The 18,234-nt window shown below is 42.8% G+C and overlaps 1 protein-coding gene across 8 annotated transcripts in view; it reads left to right on the top strand.

Annotated features, from left to right (window-relative positions):
• RAPGEF1 (Rap guanine nucleotide exchange factor 1) overlaps positions 1 to 18,234 on the top strand; it is an 88,414-nt gene that overhangs the window by 43,155 nt on the left and 27,025 nt on the right. For 3 of the 8 annotated variants that reach the window (XM_062590644.1, XM_062590641.1, XM_062590639.1), the window contains exons 5-11: positions 3,172 to 3,260; positions 3,669 to 3,821; positions 5,221 to 5,344; positions 6,584 to 6,767; positions 7,361 to 7,876; positions 14,669 to 14,871; positions 17,613 to 17,771. In XM_062590644.1, the coding sequence (XP_062446628.1) occupies positions 3,172 to 3,260; positions 3,669 to 3,821; positions 5,221 to 5,344; positions 6,584 to 6,767; positions 7,361 to 7,876; positions 14,669 to 14,871; positions 17,613 to 17,771 (1,428 nt within the window). The remainder of the gene's footprint in view (positions 1 to 3,171; positions 3,261 to 3,668; positions 3,822 to 5,220; positions 5,345 to 6,583; positions 6,768 to 7,360; positions 7,877 to 14,668; positions 14,872 to 17,612; positions 17,772 to 18,234) is intronic. The other 5 variants (XM_062590647.1, XM_062590645.1, XM_062590643.1 and 2 more) reach the window with 2 other exon arrangements.

Genomic DNA, 18,234 nt, shown 5'->3' with positions numbered 1-18,234 from the left:
TTTATTGTTGCACTAACAGTTATTTTGGACTTCCAGTTGGGGCTGGCTTATGTCTGGTCTGCTCAAAGCATGATTAGAGCAGATGTGTGGCTGTCTGGGTAGGCACGAATGTGTCTGCCTGTCAGCAGGTCAGCATTTGGAAGTGGCGTGTGCTCCTCTCCTGCCGCGTAGCAAGGAACAAGTTTTATTTTAGGAGGGCCAGGCCAGTGTTCAGATCTGGAAGCAGAACTGAGATATCGGACACTTCTCTGCTGTGGAGAGCCTTTTTTTTCTCTTCTGGCAGATTTCAGAAGATCCACTTCCACATTTCAGTGCTTGCTTCCCTCTTTATTTTCAGAGTTGAGCATAAAGGAGTAGCTTGTTCACTTTTATTATTTGCTGTTTTGAACTCAGGTTTTAGAGCTTTGCTCTATATATGTAATAAGAAAAAAAATGTTGTTTTGATTATGTAACTTCTTAAAGATCCATCTCTTTTTGGAATTTCCAGTTTGCTGAAGTAGCATAAGTATAGAGAGAGGGTTTAATTATCTGTAATTACTGCTGCAGGAATCTCTTTGCTTGCTGATCAGGAATAGCATAATGTGCATCTGGTGCAGCTGTGCACTGATTACCTCTGTGTATACACTAAAGATCTTGATTGGATTTTTCAAACCCTAGTTCTCATTTTGGGGTTGGTGGAGAGAGGAGAAGGTAGAGGTCTAGGGAATGTGGTGACATTTGTCAAAACTTGACCTTTCCCTTCCTTCGCCCTTTCCAATAGGGGGGAAAGTGTCTAAGGAGCATTTTAGCTTTTGATTTGTATTTTATTTCACCTACTCCACTTTTATGCATTGCATGGAGTCACTGCTCTTGCTCAGGAAGTACCTGACAGCCGCACAGGGTGTGATGCAAAGTCTGCTGAAGTGTACGAGAGTCTCTCCAGCAGCCTCTTCAGTCATGGCATTTTATTCAGAAGGCAGGGAGGTGGCAATCCGTCATGTCACCTTGCAGCCCTGACGGTGACTTGGAGCAGAAGGTGCCAGCTGCAGCTGGAAGAGCAGAGTGGTATCACTCTGATTCCCAAATCGTAGAATTTATGGAAAAGCCTTATTTTGGGATTCTAGACTCACAAATCCTGTATTTGATTTTCCTAGTGAAGTTCTGTAAACTTTATAGGGGAGTTTCAAAGCTTGAATGGAACGGCAGGTTTTTAAATTCAGATTATGCATCCTCTGGACCCAGTTGCCTGTTTGTATATGAACACTCTTCATACAAATGCTTTTTTTTTTTTTTTTTTTTTAGCTAAGATTCTCTCAATTTTTCTTCCTTTTGGAAACTTTTCCTTTGTTTCATTTTAATAGTACATGTATGAGATTTCCCCAAATTACACTCTCTTTAGCCTCAGAAGAAAAGCCAGCAGTCTTTCAGAGCGTGGTGGAAAGCACTTTTTAAAAATAATTTCTGTTAAAACAGCTGGTGAATTGGGGACATTCAGCAGAGAAATCTGTGGTTAATTCAATGTTCGCATCATCTCTAGTTCTTCTGTGGTGGAAGAGCCTTCGGTGTTTCACTTCTGTGCATGCTCTGTAGTGTACATTAGCACACTGGAGTTTATAGACAGCCAAAAGCCCTGTATAGGACTATTGCTACTCGTAGCATTATTCACCCATGGACAAACGTGGCCAGCTCTGTTTGAAGGTGGGAGTTGGATGAGTGGTCAGCTGTTGTCAGCCTAACGCTAGGGTTTTTTTCATAAGGGCACTTCTCACAGAACCTTCTGTTCCTCATGAGGGTTCTTGTGTCTGTCCCACACAGGAACCTCTTAATAGTGTTAGCCCAAATGGACGTAGGCACTGTTTCTGCACTTTCTTTCTCCCCCATGTGAGGGATTTTTTGGGAGCACTTCATTAAAGCTGCATATTTTGTCCTGTTCTTAGTTGACGCCATGTGAATTTTTTTGGAGCACAGCTCGGTGAGAATCTAAACAGGATGTGTAAACCGAAACTGACTGTGTGGACACTCAGACTCGTTGAAATGAGTTGCATTTTTCCATCCTTTGCACATGCCGTGCAGTGTGGTGTTCCTGTTGTTGAGCATGCATGGAAGTATAGCTTTAAATAGAGCTGTCTGTAAAAATCTGTGAGCTAGAGTGTTTCTCTACCTCAGGATGATGACGACATTCCAGTTACAGTTACTGCATTTGAAGAGCAATTCTCAGCTCAGTAGACTTGGATATGATGATGATACTGGGCTGATGACACTGTACTTCAGGCTCCTTAAAAAAAAAAAAAAATCCCGTGGAGTTTCCTTCGTATAGGGCACAGGGAAGCCGATACTGTCGGGAAGCACTGCCAGTTATCCAGCCCACCTCTGAGCGGGCATGTGTTTATAGCTGGGAGCAGCGGATCTGTTTGTCAGCCTCAGACATCCGTAAAATGTTCTCTCCATCCTTCTGATGCGAATGATTGTTGTTTTGACTGCTGGCAGACTTACAGTGCAAGATTATCATGCCCCTGTCTCTTTATCCACAGTCTTATCTGCCTATAGCAGATACACTATGGTAGTTCCCTGAATGATTAAGACTTCCATTGCTAACATGTTAAAAATGGCCTTGAGGCAAGCGGCTTTTTATTAAAGATGTTCGCCATCTCATTCCCTGGTGGAGATGTTACAGCAAACCTGCTTTTTGACAAAAATATGTGACACAAAACACTTGTTTATAAAATACAAAGCAATTATTTAACACTTTTAGTGGCTTGATGAAAGTTATTCATTGTGTAAGGCATTTCTGTACTTACGTTTATGTATGCAAAATCAATTTGTCCTTCCCTGGGGTATTGTGGGAACTGGAACACATCTGTGATTGTGGAAGAGTGGGCAAGTGCAGCAAAATCTCATCTATGTGAGTTTGTGCAGAATCTCCGTAGGGCTAGTGTTTATGAACTTAACTCAAACATGGCTAAGCTACTGCTAGGTCCAACTACTGCTCCTTAGAAGCAGTATTTTTTGCATGGCTCTTTACCTGACTTATACTCAGCTCAGCTGTTGCTGTGTCCTTGTCATTGATAATCTATAAGCTGAATAACTGGGAGTTTATTGCAGTAGCATCCCTTTCTGTCCTGTGGTGTTAATGTGCAGCTCTTAGCAAACACTGAATTTTTGCTTTTTTTTTCTCTCCCCTCCCTCCACTAGGAACTGGTCAGACTCACGATTGAAAAGCAGGAGCATCCCTCTCCCACAAGCCCAGTTAAACCCAGTTTACCAGCATGTAAATCTGACAGGTGGGTCACTGACAAATATTTCTTGTGCATGGAAGCCTAAAAAAATAGCTTCATGGGAATAATTTTTGACTGCTGTAGTTGACCTAAACATTCAATTATTCCTCACAGTGGTTAGCATCATACTTTCTTAGCCTTACGGATTATAGTGAGATCACTCCTTGCTGTGTGTGAAGAGGACAGTGTGCTATGATAGGAAAGATGCCAAAATCTGGCAATGAAAAATCACTTGGCTGTGACACTTGCACATTGTATTCTGGGTAGACATGGAATTGTCCTTATAGATGTGAATTCTGCATTTTGCTGTAGGTTTCTTTCACATTGTATATGATTTCAAATTGTAATAGTCTGTCAACATGCTGTGTTCCATCTGTTTTTTATGATCTACCTTCTGTATTTTGCTCTTTGCAGCCCCTCAGAACTTCCCCTCACAGACCGAGAGATGGAGATCCTCAACAAGACAACTAATATGACTCAATCCAATGAGCTACTGACTGACTCCATGGATGAAGAGATTGCACCTCCTAAACCCCCCCTGCCTTGCATCCGTGTGGCAGAAAACAGGTAATACTGGTAAAGCAGCAGACTGAAGAATACCAGTGGTCCTCACCAGCTTCTTGGTATTTTAGACAAAGTGGCAAAGTGTACACAAGAGAGCTCCATATATGAGATAGTGCTGGCTCTGAATTTCCTGTCCTCCAGAGTTGTTGTTCCCCACGCCTGGAAATCCATTTACATACCTGCTTTCTGCCTTGTTTGGAGCAGTTTTCTTCATTGTCTGTTTTTATCTTTCTTTGTTTTTTTATGCGAAGATAGTGTGGTGCCCTGAGATTCTTGAATGAGAGGCATCACAGGAGTGACTAAGAGCCTTATTTAAAACTATAAGAAATGCTATACAATGCTATCCTGTGCTGTTTCGGTTGTATCGCTTGTTGTTGTATCCCATGGGAAAAGTTCTGTTAGCTTCAGCTGGCGATTATCTATCCTGCACATCCAGCTAGTTTTGCATTGGTTATCAACTTAAGAGTGAAAGGAGCTAACGGTGCATGAAAATAATCTTTTGCTTGGTTGTTCTTACTCTTTTCTACTAGTAACCACATGAAAGTTTCTATGTTCTATTTTGAGAAAAGAAAACCCCCTACTTACAGCTTTTTGGTCTGTGTGTGTGATTTTTTTTTTCTTCTCTAGCAGTGGTGCTAATGGGTGGTGTGAAAATGCATGTCATGTGATAATTTGGAAATGTGGCATTGAGGGCTGTGGTTGGCAGAAAGAATCACGTTTCTGTGTATTTTATGAATTCTCATGGGTTATAAAAATTTCCTGGTATGTTCCAGGAACAGAATATATGTGCTCTTGGGAACCTTAAACACTTGGTAAATGCCAAAATTATGTGTCATTAGGAATCTAAACTAATGTTCAGTGGTAAAATCTCATTAGTTAGTGATAATATGTGTATCTGAAACAGATTTGTGCCAAAACATGAGTCCACCCAATAGACATGGTGAGAGTAATACTGATCATCTTGTCTCTCTGACATTCACCAAGAATGGAAAAGGGCAAATGTGGGAGGTTTGGGAAGAGGGACTTCTGTGAACTGAAACAATCTGCAGGTCCACCAAAGCATTTAATTTGGACTTTGACCATTTTTATTTAAAAAATAATTGTTGTGTTAGTTAGCTTCATTAAAATAATTCTAAAACAGCAATTATTTTTGTTTTGGAAATACCAACTTTCTTCTAAGCTTAGAAAAAGCTTCACTGAACAGCACCTTTCCTATGAGGGTTTTCAGTACTCTTAAATTGATATTAGCTAGTGAATACACTTTGAGTAGTTTCTGGCAAGCGCCAGAGAAGAAGTTGTGAGCCTTGAGCGTGGCAGAAGCATGTTTTCCAGCTCATGAAGCCTCTAAAAGTCTTTTTGTTCATAGACTATTAGAAGTATCAATGCCTGTTGTGTCTTGCAGCCCTCCTCCAGCATTGCCCCCTAAAAAGCGGCAGTCAGCACCTTCCCCTACCAGAGTGGCAGTTGTGGCCCCCATGAGTCGAGCCACGAGTGGGTCCAGTTTACCTGTGGGAATCAACAGACAGGTAATGACATATCCCCCTTGAGAAAGCCAGAGGAAACATGTTGTGGAAGGTAGCAAAAGTTCAGAGTAATGCTGCAACCTGAAGCTGTGCAGTTCCCAATACACCTCTGCTCTTCCCAAATGATCTTTTTACTGCTCTTGAATTTAAATAACAAATTGCTACAAATTTTGTTGCCTGTAACAGAATGTAAAGATCTGAGAGGATGAGTGTTGCTGTCGAATAGATCAGGGTATAGAGTGGCTGGCTGAAGCTGACCAGGATCTTACCAAGGTTCACTTGTAGGCCAGGGATCATGTGGCACACTGAGATCAGAATTTTTTATTCATCTAGTCACAATTTAAAACATCACTTAACCTAAATGATAGTTTGAGTGACTGTTCTGGCCACTGCTGGTACTTGGGGAAAATTTGTAAATTTTCTAGAAGAAAAATGGGAAATTTGGGACTGCAGATATTAGTCACATTCCATCACTCTCACTAATCTACGGTTTACAATGTTGTAAAAATATTTTTTTTGCCTTAGGAACTTACTAAATCTGCAATGAGGACTTGAATCATGATTTGCGTTGCACCAAAATCAAATCTTGTCCTCATCCCCAAACCTTTGATCCTTGCTTAGGGGTCATCTGCTGTCAATTGGCTGACCCAGATAAAGTTATGACAACTTTTCAGTAACTAATATACTCACACATTGTTTTGCGGGACTGGAAACCCTTGAGAGATGTTCACCCACATGTTGATGAACTTGAGGTAATTTTTGAAATAAAAACATAGCCATAGACATTAAAAGCTGCAATTAGCTGTATCGCCCTATAGTTTATTTATCCCTTATATACACCTCAACTGACCAAATATTCAGCAAAGCCACATTTTTTAATGAGAAATCTGGCAGTCTAATTCCTGCTATCAGTGTCATGTCAAGCAGTCCTCAGATGTGTATAGTAGTGAAGGACTCAGTCATCTTTTCAACAGTCTGTGAAATCAGCTTTGGATCACAGCACAGGCTGTCCTGGAGCAAGTGCGCACAGAGCTCTGCTGTCCTGTACTTGCTTTGTCTTCTGCCCTTCACCAGATCAGAGGTCTTCTGTGGTGCAGATGGGCTTGTCTAGCAGGAGAGGGCTGGCCGCACTGATACTCCCTTTCTTGCTGTCTTAACACAGCTGTGAGGTGTTGTTCGCCTCGTCTGTGTCTAATTTGCTAAGAAGCTGTGAAGAATGATTTTTATTTATTTTTGCTTAAGGATTTTGATGTTGACTGCTATGCCCAGAGAAGGTTGTCGGGTGGAAGCCACTCCTATGGGGGGGAATCTCCTCGCCTCTCACCGTGCAGTAGCATCGGCAAACTCAGCAAATCTGATGAGCAGCTCTCCTCTCTGGACCGTGACAGTGGTCAGTGCTCCCGCAACACAAGCTGTGAAACGTTAGGTAAGCAGGGGATGGTCCAGGACTACTGGAGGAGCCCAAAGCGCTCCAGTTTGGGAGCTTTCAAAGCTGTGATGCAGAAGTAAATGGCTTGTCCCTGCAACTGTTTTCGTGTAGTTACTGCAGGCAGTCCTGTAAGAATTATATCCTATTGGATAGGAAAAAGCCCCAAAGGATTTGTTTCTCTAGCTATAGATGATTGTGTTCAAACTCAGTTCAGATTTCAGGTTGGATGTTTTGTTTCAGCCTTGTCTATAGACATCAGTAGAACATGTCAGTCCTGTTAGACTAAAGAAATGTTATTTCTAGGTCCTGGGAAATAAAACAAAAATATAAATACAAAGTATAGTAACCTCTCCAATGACTTGAATTCTTGTTGTTTGTTTATTAATGTAAAGAATTAAAGATATGGTTTGGGTTTCTTTCCAAAAGGTGTAGCAAGATGATCTCTGCTGCAAGGAAATGCCACTCTAATTAAATTAACTGATTAAATAACTGGAAATTAACTGATGGTGTGGGAGGGGCAGAACTGAGAAGGCTGAAGAGTGGGAGAGAGAAACTAATGCATGGTTCCCCTGTCCTCTCTGTTTAACCAGATCAATCAGATCACTATGATCCGGACTATGAATTTCTGCAGCAGGACCTCTCAAATGCTGATCAGATACCTCAGCAGGTGCCAAGTATCCTCAGCCCATTGCCAGAGTCCTTGGGCGAGTCTGGCTCCCCTTTTCATGGACATGCTTTCCAGCTCCCGCAGGGCAGCTCTCCTCCGCTGGAGTTTTGCAGCCTGACGGGAGCAGCGCAGCCAACAGAGACTCCTCCAGCTTTACCAGAAAAGAAGAGGAGAAGCGCAACCTCTCAGACTTCGGATAACTCAGGCTGCAAGGTCTCATACGAGAGGCACCCTTCACAGTACGATAACATCTCAGAAGATGATTTGCAGAATGCAGGGTCTGTCCCGTCAGTACCGTTCACACCGTTTGCTGCTGTTTTGCCCTTCCAGCAAGGAAACTCTTCAGCACCAGCTGAATTCATTACTAACTTTGCTGCTCCAGATTCTACCAATGACCCAGAGAAGCCACCACCTTTGCCAGAGAAGAAGAACAAACACAGTAAGCAAGTGTTTGTGTTGGTGGTTTTTTTTTTTTAGGGGGCGGGCGGGCGGGCGGGTTACTTTTTGCTTTCCTTGCAGTTGTCATGCTTCTGGTGACCACTAAATAATGATGACCCCAGGGTAATGCCCTTGCTCACTTGGGTTCAAAATCACTCACGGTCAGTGTCAAAGGCATGGAAGGGAAGTGTCAGTCCTCTGGGCAGTGAGTAACTGTGGGAGCCTGGAATGGTCCGGTCCCAGGGAACTGGCAACATGCAGCGCCTACATTATTGTAGTGAGAACAGCTTACTTCTCTTTGCCTAAGTGTGAAATTTTGGGGCACTGTGCCTTCCAAATCTTCCTGGTTTATCCTCTCTTTTTATGTCTGTTCTTTCCTCCTGCCCCTGCTTTATGAATGTTTTCCCACTGCAGAAAAGACTTGAGTGCTCTCCAAGAGCTCAGAGAAAAGGCTGCTTTTCTGCCCAAAACTGAGCATTGCCAGTGCAGTTATTTGGCAGTTGGAACAAAGTCACCCACATGGTTGTGCAAGACAACGCTATTAGCCTAGTGTCCGCTACTGCTGTTTTGCTCTGGGATCTCATTTCCGTTTTATGCCTAAGAATTTCTCACATCGTTAAAATGAGCAGCCTCTAAATGCAAAGACTCTCCATCCCCAGCCAGATTCCTGGCACACCAGAGCAACTTGAGCTCATGATCTTACTCTGATTTCTTTAATATTTATGGCTTAAAATATGAGAATCCTTCTGCCGAAAAAGCAGTCATAGTGATCTGTCAAGGAAGATGGTGGACTGTACAGTGAGATCCAGCAAATGTTAATTTACCAGTCATTGACTAATTTTACAGTTGAACAGTGCATGAGGAGGCAGCGTATTCAAGATCTAGATCAACAACGTTAAATTGTATGACTTGCAGCCGATGTGAAGAGCTGATTTGAAAAGTGCTGAGTTGGCCTTGTGACTCATTTTTGCAGTTTGTAGTCTTTTCGCAGGGAGAAAACTGGAAGTGAGATCAGTGTGTCATGCTACAAAGCCAGTATTCTGCCTATTCCTATGGTAATTTCCTGTGCCATTCACTTTTTAAAAGGGCATCCACTAAAAGCATTTCCACTAGCAAATACCATGCCTTGGTGGCCAGACCACAATTGTAAACCTCCAGAATTTTAATCAGACCACAAGGCCTGACCCACCTGAAAGTGAGTCTCCTGTAGTTCGGAATCCCCATATACAAGAAATCACTTTTCTCTCTCTCTAGTAAGTAAACAAGCAAATAATTAAAAGGTAATTAAAGCAAATACATTTATATTGAATACATTTATATTAAAACAATAAAGCTTAGGAAGGAGCTAAATGCTGGTCTTCGACAACAGAGAGACAATGAAGGTGGTACAGTCTATCGTGAGGGTTGGTTGTTGTGACTTCTGTGGTTCTAAATACCTGTGTGTAGCACTGACAGAAGGGGTACGTGATATACAGATCCTCCCTTTTGTAGCATCTGTGGACTCTGCATCTTTTTAATGAGTGCTATCCAGGTACTTTTACACCATATAAACCAGGGTGGATTCAAGGAGATGCTGCTCCATACACATAGAAAGCTTTAGAGCTTTAGGAAGTGGAGATGCCTGGATGAACCTTGGGTAAGGGGCAGTTTTACAATCCATCCACGCTTGAGAGACATGGGTGTTTACTTTTCTCTTTAAGCCCTGTGTCTTTGTTTTCTGTTATCATATGAGATGTTTTGTGAAGTCAAGGAGTTACTTAAAAACAATTTTAAGTTATCTTCTCCTTTGTTGCCTGTCTACACTTGTAGCCCCAATAGCCAGGTCTTGCATGTCAGTTTTCTTTGATGTTAAAATAGAGTTAACTGTCATCTGTCACCCAGCACTATCAGGAGCTCTCAGAGTATTGATCAGGTTGCATCATTAGGGAGGGTCAAAGCTGTTCTCTAATGTGTTGTCAGCTCTGACAATTTGATAAAGAGTCTTTGGTGCAAAGCTTGTAGTAGTAGTTGGACTAATACCTGACTGCTGCAGAGTTTTTAATTGCATTCATGTGACACTAAGAACTTGTTTTAGATTGTCTTTACTCCACAATATATCACAGCACAGATCTGTAGTTTTTAGTTTTGCTTTTATTTTCAGCTCAAGGAGGACAGTAGAACGTTACACAGGCTGTACAATAGCACTCAGGAATTTTTGTTGGTCTAGAGGCTGATGCATGTAGATACCCTTTTGTAATCACATAGATGAGGCAGTGTTGCTTCCATATCCTTGCTTCTGTAACCCCAGCAAACTCCTCAGATCCTGATGAGATACATGAACTTATTTAAAATATCTAGAACTCTCACAGACAGGACTTGATTGTGGTCCCTTTGTTGTGGGTCATCTTTTGGTAGTTGGCTAGTTGGCAGGAAATGTTGCAGTGGAGACTTACACGGTGCTTTTGTTAATAATGTATATAAAATTCTGCCTGACTTAACCATGTGCATTACTGTGAGCTGTGCTCAGAGAGACCTCCAAGAATCATCTTCTGTATAATTCAAACAGGGAAGTGATAAACCTCCTAGTCTGGCATGAGTTATTATTTTACAGTGCTGTGAGAGTACATGTTACTGTGCTAATGGCAAGTTGTTCCAGACTTCTACTTGGGTGCAAACATCGTGCTCCTGCTGTCCAAGACACAGACATGGAACAGATTCTGCCATGAAGAACCCATGGTCTGAAATAGCAAAATCCTTCCCCCTCAGGCAGCTTGCAAACTAGTGGCAAGACATTTTTATTCATGTTTCTCTCCCTGTCAATGGGAACAAAATGCATCCAGGTGCCCTGGAAGCAGCTGGTATTTAACTGGAGGAACCATGCTGAGGGCAGTCTGGTCTTAGCCAGGATATAATACAAGCTCTTTTGAAGAACACCTCTCAGCCCAGAGGTGATGGCAAAGACTGGCTTATTTGACCTTGTCTTCTCCAGTAAGTTGGCACGTGGTATAGCTTGATATTTGCCATTATTTTGGCTCTTTTCTATATGCATGAACCCGTTGCCCCTGTGCCGGGGTAGGTGTAACTCAAGTTGGTGACACCGTGCCAGGAGTCAGTGGGTTTTCCTTATCACGCCTTACTGATATTGCGGATGTGCTTTATTGCTGATAATCTTCTAGGAACTCCTTGCGAACCTCAAGAACCACTGGTCTGAGAGTGTCTTTTCCTGACCAGAAGTTGCTTGCTGCCTTTCACCTTTCTCTCCTCTCCCCCAGCCGGATGCTGCTTTCAGGACAGCATCCATCCTCCCTGGCTGCAGAGCTCGCTGCTGCGCTGCTAGTTGACTCATGTGCCTCTGTTGCAGTGTGAGCAATACCTGTGATTTTTACCATGTGGGCATAGCTGCTGTAAGCTAGAAATCCCTGAACAGATTTAGCTCTTTTAGAAATGACAGCCAAGACACTGTTAGCAGATTGCTGGGAAGGTGTTCCTAGTTACCGGATGAGATTTTTTTTTTTTTTCAAATATTTTCTGTCTTGATTCATTGCTGACACAAGTCGAGCATGATGTTCTGGTGGGCAAGGTTTCTCTCACTCCACCCTTCTCTCCCAAGGCACTGTCTTGGGACTACGACGTGCCACCCTGGCTGCTCACCGCAGAAGAGGCTCCAGCCCCCGTCCTTCCCTCTGTGTACAGAGCTGCTGCAGGGTGTGCAGCCTGATCTGAGCTGGTGATGTAATTTCCCATCTGCTTTTTGAATTTCTGCCTTGTTAAAAGCCACAGCAGAGAGGGGAGGGTGTGGAGGGGGCAGGGAGAAAGAAGACCCTGTGCAAACCGCCATCGCGGGGCTGCTTCTGTTCCCTCACTCTCCTGTTCATGACTGAGAGTATTTAAATTATGCGCATTTTAATCTGTGCTCAGCAATCTCTACTTCTGAGACAGGATTATATTTCACCACACCAACTGTTTTTTAACTTAAAAACACAGAGGAGGACAAAGCAGAAGCAGAGACATGCTCACCTGCCCTGGACTAGTTCTGACAAGTGAGGCAAGGAGCTGCCATGGCAATGAGATGCATTAGCGTCATGAGGTGCTGAGATAAAAGAGCTCTTCATTATTTTCTTGCAGATTGAGTGAAGGCTCTCAACAGTGTTCAGGCTTACTACTTTCAGTTACAATAATTTAATTTTACCCAAGTGTCTAATGTGTTACCTTTTTCACCAGTGCTTCCCAAGTTTATAGTCTTGTGCAGACTTATGAACCCAGGAGCTCACAGATATTGATCCTGGGTGTCATCTTAAGATCTGAATGTTACTTGTAGCGCTGTTTTTGTAGGTAACTCCACGTGAAGGGTTTGTCTGAATTTCGCAGCGTTTGCTGCATGATGCCAAGATTCCCAGGCCCAGCTTGTTGACTTCTGTCCTGGTCAGTTGATCAGAGCTCAGGCTGTGGTCTCAAACTCTTGTCCTCCATACATTCCAATGAGTATTGATCCTCAGTTCATTTTTGCTGCTTGAGAGGTATCTTTCATAAGCTTTCTTTGGAGCTTGTCCTCTAAAGATATTTTGTGATATCAAGGCATATTGCAGGGCACAAGTATTAATGGGAGTACCTGAGTCAACTGTATTGCTGATGTTTAAAAAGACTTGTTATTTGACCAGTTCTGTATGTTCTACACTGAAACTCCTCCACCTTGATTTCAAGTAGGAAAATATTGTCAGAACACACTCCTTTTCACTGTTAGGACTTAGGTTAAAATTAATATGACTGCTTGAGAGGGAGTGAATTTGATCTTCACTTTAATGTGAGTGCCTGCACCAGCAAGTGAGCAGCAGATATAAATACACACATGTGCATGCAGCTTAACACATCTCCTTTCAGGAATAAAAGGTCTAAAGCAGCAAGGATGATGAGTTATATCTTTGAAGGGGTGCTGGGAACCCAGAAGGGCTGCTGAGGGAGGAAGAGGAGCCAGGCTTGCCTAGCAGGGGGTACTGAAGGTCAGGATTTCAGCAGGAGCTGACAGTACAGCAGGATGTGAACAGGTTGTCCACTGGCAGCACTGAGCGGGGTCACAGGATGGGAAAAGCAGGTGTTACCACTTGGGATTGCAATGTATCAGCTGAGGTTTCCTGCAGTCTGATTGCCATGGTGCTTTTTTCTTTATTTCCTCTTTTTTCTTTCCTCTTTTTTCTTTTTTTGATTCTATTTTTTGAAGGAGGGATATAATTCTGTGGGAAGGGGCAGCTGTGTTAGCTCCATTTCTACACGGAGTTTAAAATATTAGAGGAAATCTGAAAAAAAGGTGCAAAAGACAGGTGCAAAGCAACTCCTTGCCGACACATTTGCGCGGCTGCATCCTGTTGAAGCTGGCTGGCCTGTAGATCTCTATTGGCAGGTGAACAGAGCGCTTTGGCTTGCAGCTAGTGTGGGAACCAGCTTCATGATGTGCAAATACTGCATTGTGAGCATTTATTTATAGCTTTCACTGAAGTCATCCATTCATTTCAGCTGTACAACTAAAATGCTGGTAGAAGCTGAACAATTGCCACCTAATGACCAGATTTACAAAAACTGACAACTGCATGTTTAACAAGAGGAGGGGAGGAATGATCACAGAATACCTTGTGCATGACGGCCTATTTGCAAAAGGGCCCTAGTTGTTCCTTTTTATGACACTTAAATACATCTCTTGCTTCTGTTCTTGGATATACAGATAAGATTTATTTATTTATTTTCTATTTATTAGGTGTATTTCTGATCTTTTAATCATTCTGGGGTTTTGTAGTCTTTCTATGACACTGGGTGCTTTCTCCCCCTCCCACGCTAAAATACCATGACAGTGTCTAGTCCTCTGTCAGAGCTACATAGGCAGACTTGTGTCGTCTTTTTTTTTTTCATTGATTCTTGGAGGGTATTACACAGATGTAAAGGTCCACTGAGATTTGATCTCATTTTATACTGCATCTCAGAAATACCATTTTATACTGCATTTCAGAAATGCCTTTGAATCAGTTGGATTCCATTGCAGAATTAGAGATGCTAAGATGGTTTAAAAGGGGATGTTTAGCTGCAATTAGATTTGAGTCAATGAGGTAGGTTGCATGGTTGGTCGGTGGCACTTTTAAAAAGCAAGGCCTGTGTGCCAGCTTTGGTAGCAGCACAAAATAGCTGTGGGAGAAGTGAACTCAATCTCACAGGTAGGTGTTTTCTAACAAGAAAAAGATTGTAAGCCCTCTCATTCTAGCAATCTTGCTGACTACAAGTATGAGAATTATTATAGGCTTGAGAATTGTATTTGTTGTCAAGGTTGCATCTTTGTGCAAGGTAACTTGCCCTTCCTAGAAAGCAAAGTGAAGTTACTCTGTTTCTTTTGATGGGAGGGTTTGGGCATTAGCTGTTGAGAAATATTTTCAAAATTGCTGTGAGTTATTGTGAGGAAGGGATTTGGGCTAAGAGTCAGTGGATCAAGCTTCTCAAAAAAGCTTTTGGAGACCTTACTGGTTTAAACAAAACTGTTGCCAAATATCTGTTTGTGGTCTGTGATTACTTTATTGTGCTCTGACTTGCAGGAAGAGATATTTGTAGATTCTTTCCTCCGAGATGAATGGAGACTTACTGTGTGAATTACCTGTGAGCAGAGCAGAGATGCCTTGCTGCTCCTGGCCCTGGAGCAAAGCATGATGAGAAGGATAGCATGGCCTTACTCTTGGTTATTTTGGGAATGGGTATTCTGTCTGCTTGTTGAAGCAAAAGCCGTAGCTTGCAGGCTAGGAGCAATGAGTGAGGTTTTTTTTTGTGTGTGTGTGTGTTACAGTGATGGCGTATATGCAGTTTGTGGAAGACTACTCGGAGCCGCAGCCATCCATGTTCTACCAGACGCCTCAGAACGAGCACATTTACCAGCAGAAGAACAAGCACCTCATGGAAGTCTATGGCTTCAATGACTCCTTTATCAGCTTAGACCCCTCGCAAGATCTGGCACCTCCTCCTGCTCTCCCACCAAAACAGCGGCAGCTGGTGAGTGGTGTTTGCAGGGCCCTGCGCAGGCAGGGTGCGCGATCCCCCCTCTGAAACAGCTCTGTCTTACTACTTGGGTTTCTGACGGGCTGCTGTTATGGGAGGATCTTCCACTGATATCATCTGCATTGTGCTGCTTGTCATCTTGTTAACATATTTTGAGGCATTTTGCATTGTCTACTTTTGAGCTCCTGTGTTCCTTTCAAACTCCACATGCAGACTATTCCCCACGAGCTCTGAAAGTCCCGTAAATACCTTAAAAATGAAACACAAGTCTTCCACATGGTGTGGTTGAAACCGTGCCAGACTGCTGGCTCGTATAATGACAAATGCTTTGAAGATTTTGACACTCTGGGCAACAGAATTTTCTAGAGATTGCTGCACTGTTTTTTCCAAAATTGTTTTGAAACTGTTGTCAAAGATGTCATTGACATTAACCTTTTAAACATAATTGCTGCCGATCTGGCTCAGGCTTCCCCAGAGCCACAGAACTTTGGTATGGCCATTATTTAGCTTATGCATGTTTTCTCCACATTAGTCCCATTATGGATATTCAGGATTTTACCTCTCTTTCGCAGTTTTGTGGCAATGGGAGCTGGCAGGCCATCCCAGCAGAAGCTCTGCTATTGCACGTCCCAAGGCTTTGCATCAGTTCGTAGCTGTTCTCGTGCATTTGATGAGAATGCTAATTGCCTTCTGAAAATGGAAATTCATAGTTTTCTTCTGGCCCTGTCAGACTGCAGCTATATGAAGCCGTGCATTCACAAGTGTATATGGATTTGGCATTATGGCAAATGCCACTTTCCACATGGTGGATGAAATCCTGGCTTCAATGATAGCAACAGAAGTTTGATTTCCAACTAAAATGGAGCTTTTTGGTACTATTTCTTTATAAGGGTAATCCCCCCCCCCTTTTTTTAACTTTCATCTTGGGGCTTTTGTTTATTTTATTCTTCCTATTATCTTTTTTTACTTTATTTCAAAAAAATTAATCTTTTGGGCTGAACTAACTTACACTGGCCATGGCTTTAATAGATTAAGAGGAAATATTGGGAACAGAGCCATGATCTTATCCTCACAGGAGTGACTGTTGCAGTATTTCTTCAAGTTTTATCTGTGCTAAAGTTTGACTGTCCAATGATGTTACTTTTAATCAAGTGAGGAAAGCAACTGAGAGCTCTGATTTCAGGATTCACGTAACTGCATTCCTGTGACACAGGTAGGAATCCTGGAAAGCTGTATTGTTTCCGGCTAAGCTGATCTGAGTATTATCCATTACTGCTTTGTGTGTTGAGACCTTAAATTCCCGTGTCCCACCTGCTTTGCAAGGGCATTAAAGAGTCTACAGGACTCCACTGCAAAGGATCAGGCAGCTTTCCGGAGTCTCCGGTCCCATTTTCAGTGTGATCCGTGGACTGTGACATTGCTTGTAATCCCTTGCCCTACCTCCTAGAGTTTGACTGTATTCTAGTAAGAGGCTGTGATGGTGACTTGCTCTGCATTACCAGGAGAGAGAGTATGGAAATGGTAGATTTCAAGGCAGGTCACGAGAATTATGTAATACCGTCGTCATCATTGTTCTAGGGAGAAATTCTGCTCCTTTTCTGAATTTCTCAGCTGAAGCAAAGCATTTCTTTCCTGTCCTTTAATCATTATCCAGGCAGTCAAGATGTCACTGTTTTGCCTGCTAGGCATTCTTGTCTTCTCATAAGCTGATACCATCAAGGTGTTGCTTGCAGTTCCCCTGAAGCGAAGGTTTCCCAGAGTGCAGCCTTCCACACTTACCTTCCCCTCTCTGTAGGGGAAGCAGTGCAAGCAGACAACGCTCGGCTCCTTCTGCAAGCCCTGTAAAATCTGCCAGACTCTATTATTCCTCGGCTTTGGCTGCCCTCAGAGGATCTGAAAAAGCAAATCACATGGATATCAGCTGCCCTTCGAGCAGTAGGCAGGTTGTGCTGAATGGACTCCTCTGTATAAAATAATAATTTAAAAGGCCTTTCTAGTGAGCTTCAGATCTTAGGTATGAAGCGTTTGTACATCATACTCAACAAATCAGTGCTGAGAAAGCCTAAATGTAGCCCAGCTTCCCTCAGACTCCTTACTGTAGTGTGCATCAGGAGAGAATTCTTAATAGTATTTATTACTTACAGTATAACAAGTATTTATTACTTACAGTATAACATCTCCCTCTTGTGCAAATGATATATAATTTTGGATTGGAGTGAAACCATGAAAAAGTGATGGATATTGCAGTTATCCTGTATTTCAGGAGTACCTGTGAAGTCCCCTAGATCACACCGAAAAGACCTCAGTTTCCAGTCTAAAGGTTGCTAAAAAAATTATAAAAATAAAACAAGAGTGTACAAGAGCCAGTTCCCTGCTGGGCAGCAGCTCCTGCTTTGGGCATCTCCCCCCATGCCACAGGGAAAAGGGGCCGTGAGGAACAGCTTGCCTCTCACCAAAGCAGCTGTCCAGGATGGACTGCAAGGGGGGTGGTGGGAGTTATTTTTAAGGGATTTGTGAAACAAAGACGACTTGAACTGTGATTTTTGTCATGCCTCCTGAGCTCAAGAAGAACATATTGGTGTGTCTGGCTGTAACGAACTGTATGAATAGCTGTTTGCTTAGCGAGCCATTATATGCATTGTTTTACAGTTAGCGTTTCTTACCCTTTATTCATAGTCTTTTCTGTGCTTTCTTTCTTTGTTTCTTCTGTCTCTTGCTTTCTTTCCCCTGTTTAGCAGGCCTCCTATGCTGCCTCTTCTTTCCCTTCTGTCTCCTACTGTGTCCAGCAAACTAAAGTGCCCTTCACCCCCGAGGACACCGGTGCCACTCAGGGCCTCACTATGTCAGTCTCTAACTCCTTTCTCAACCGGCACAGCTCCTTTCCTGTGCATTCGGTGAGTTGCTCTCCGCACTTCTGTAACCCGTGTGTGCATTTGTGCTAGTGAAATGCTTGTGTGCAAGTTCTGTGCTTGTTCTCTCAGGTCCAGGTAAACGTGAAAGTTACCTTACGGGCTTTTGAAGTCATGTTGTAACAATAAACCAGGTGAGAAAAAATGTGAGTAAATCCTACTGAATGACCTAGGATGCAGGGAAGGTATAGCTTTCGCTACTTTATATCCATATCTGTATTGACGTTTCTGGTGAAGGACTGGAAAAGGACATCTGGCCTGTGTGCTAAAGACACACTCCTTTGACCAGCATATGCCCAAAAGTGCATGTTGGAACTGCAGAGTCTTTTTCTTCAATCGCGTAATGTCAGTGATGTGGATGAGTCAATTAAATGCTGCTGTGTGGATCTGGCCTTTGGAGAAACGATGAGATGCTATCTCGGCAACACACAGATTTAGGCAAATGCGT

This window comes from Rhea pennata, chromosome 18 (genome assembly GCF_028389875.1).
Source record: "Rhea pennata isolate bPtePen1 chromosome 18, bPtePen1.pri, whole genome shotgun sequence".
Classification (NCBI taxonomy): Eukaryota; Metazoa; Chordata; class Aves; order Rheiformes; family Rheidae; genus Rhea; species Rhea pennata.
Note: the sequence above shows the minus strand (reverse complement) of the source record. Positions and strands in the feature narration are given on the sequence as shown.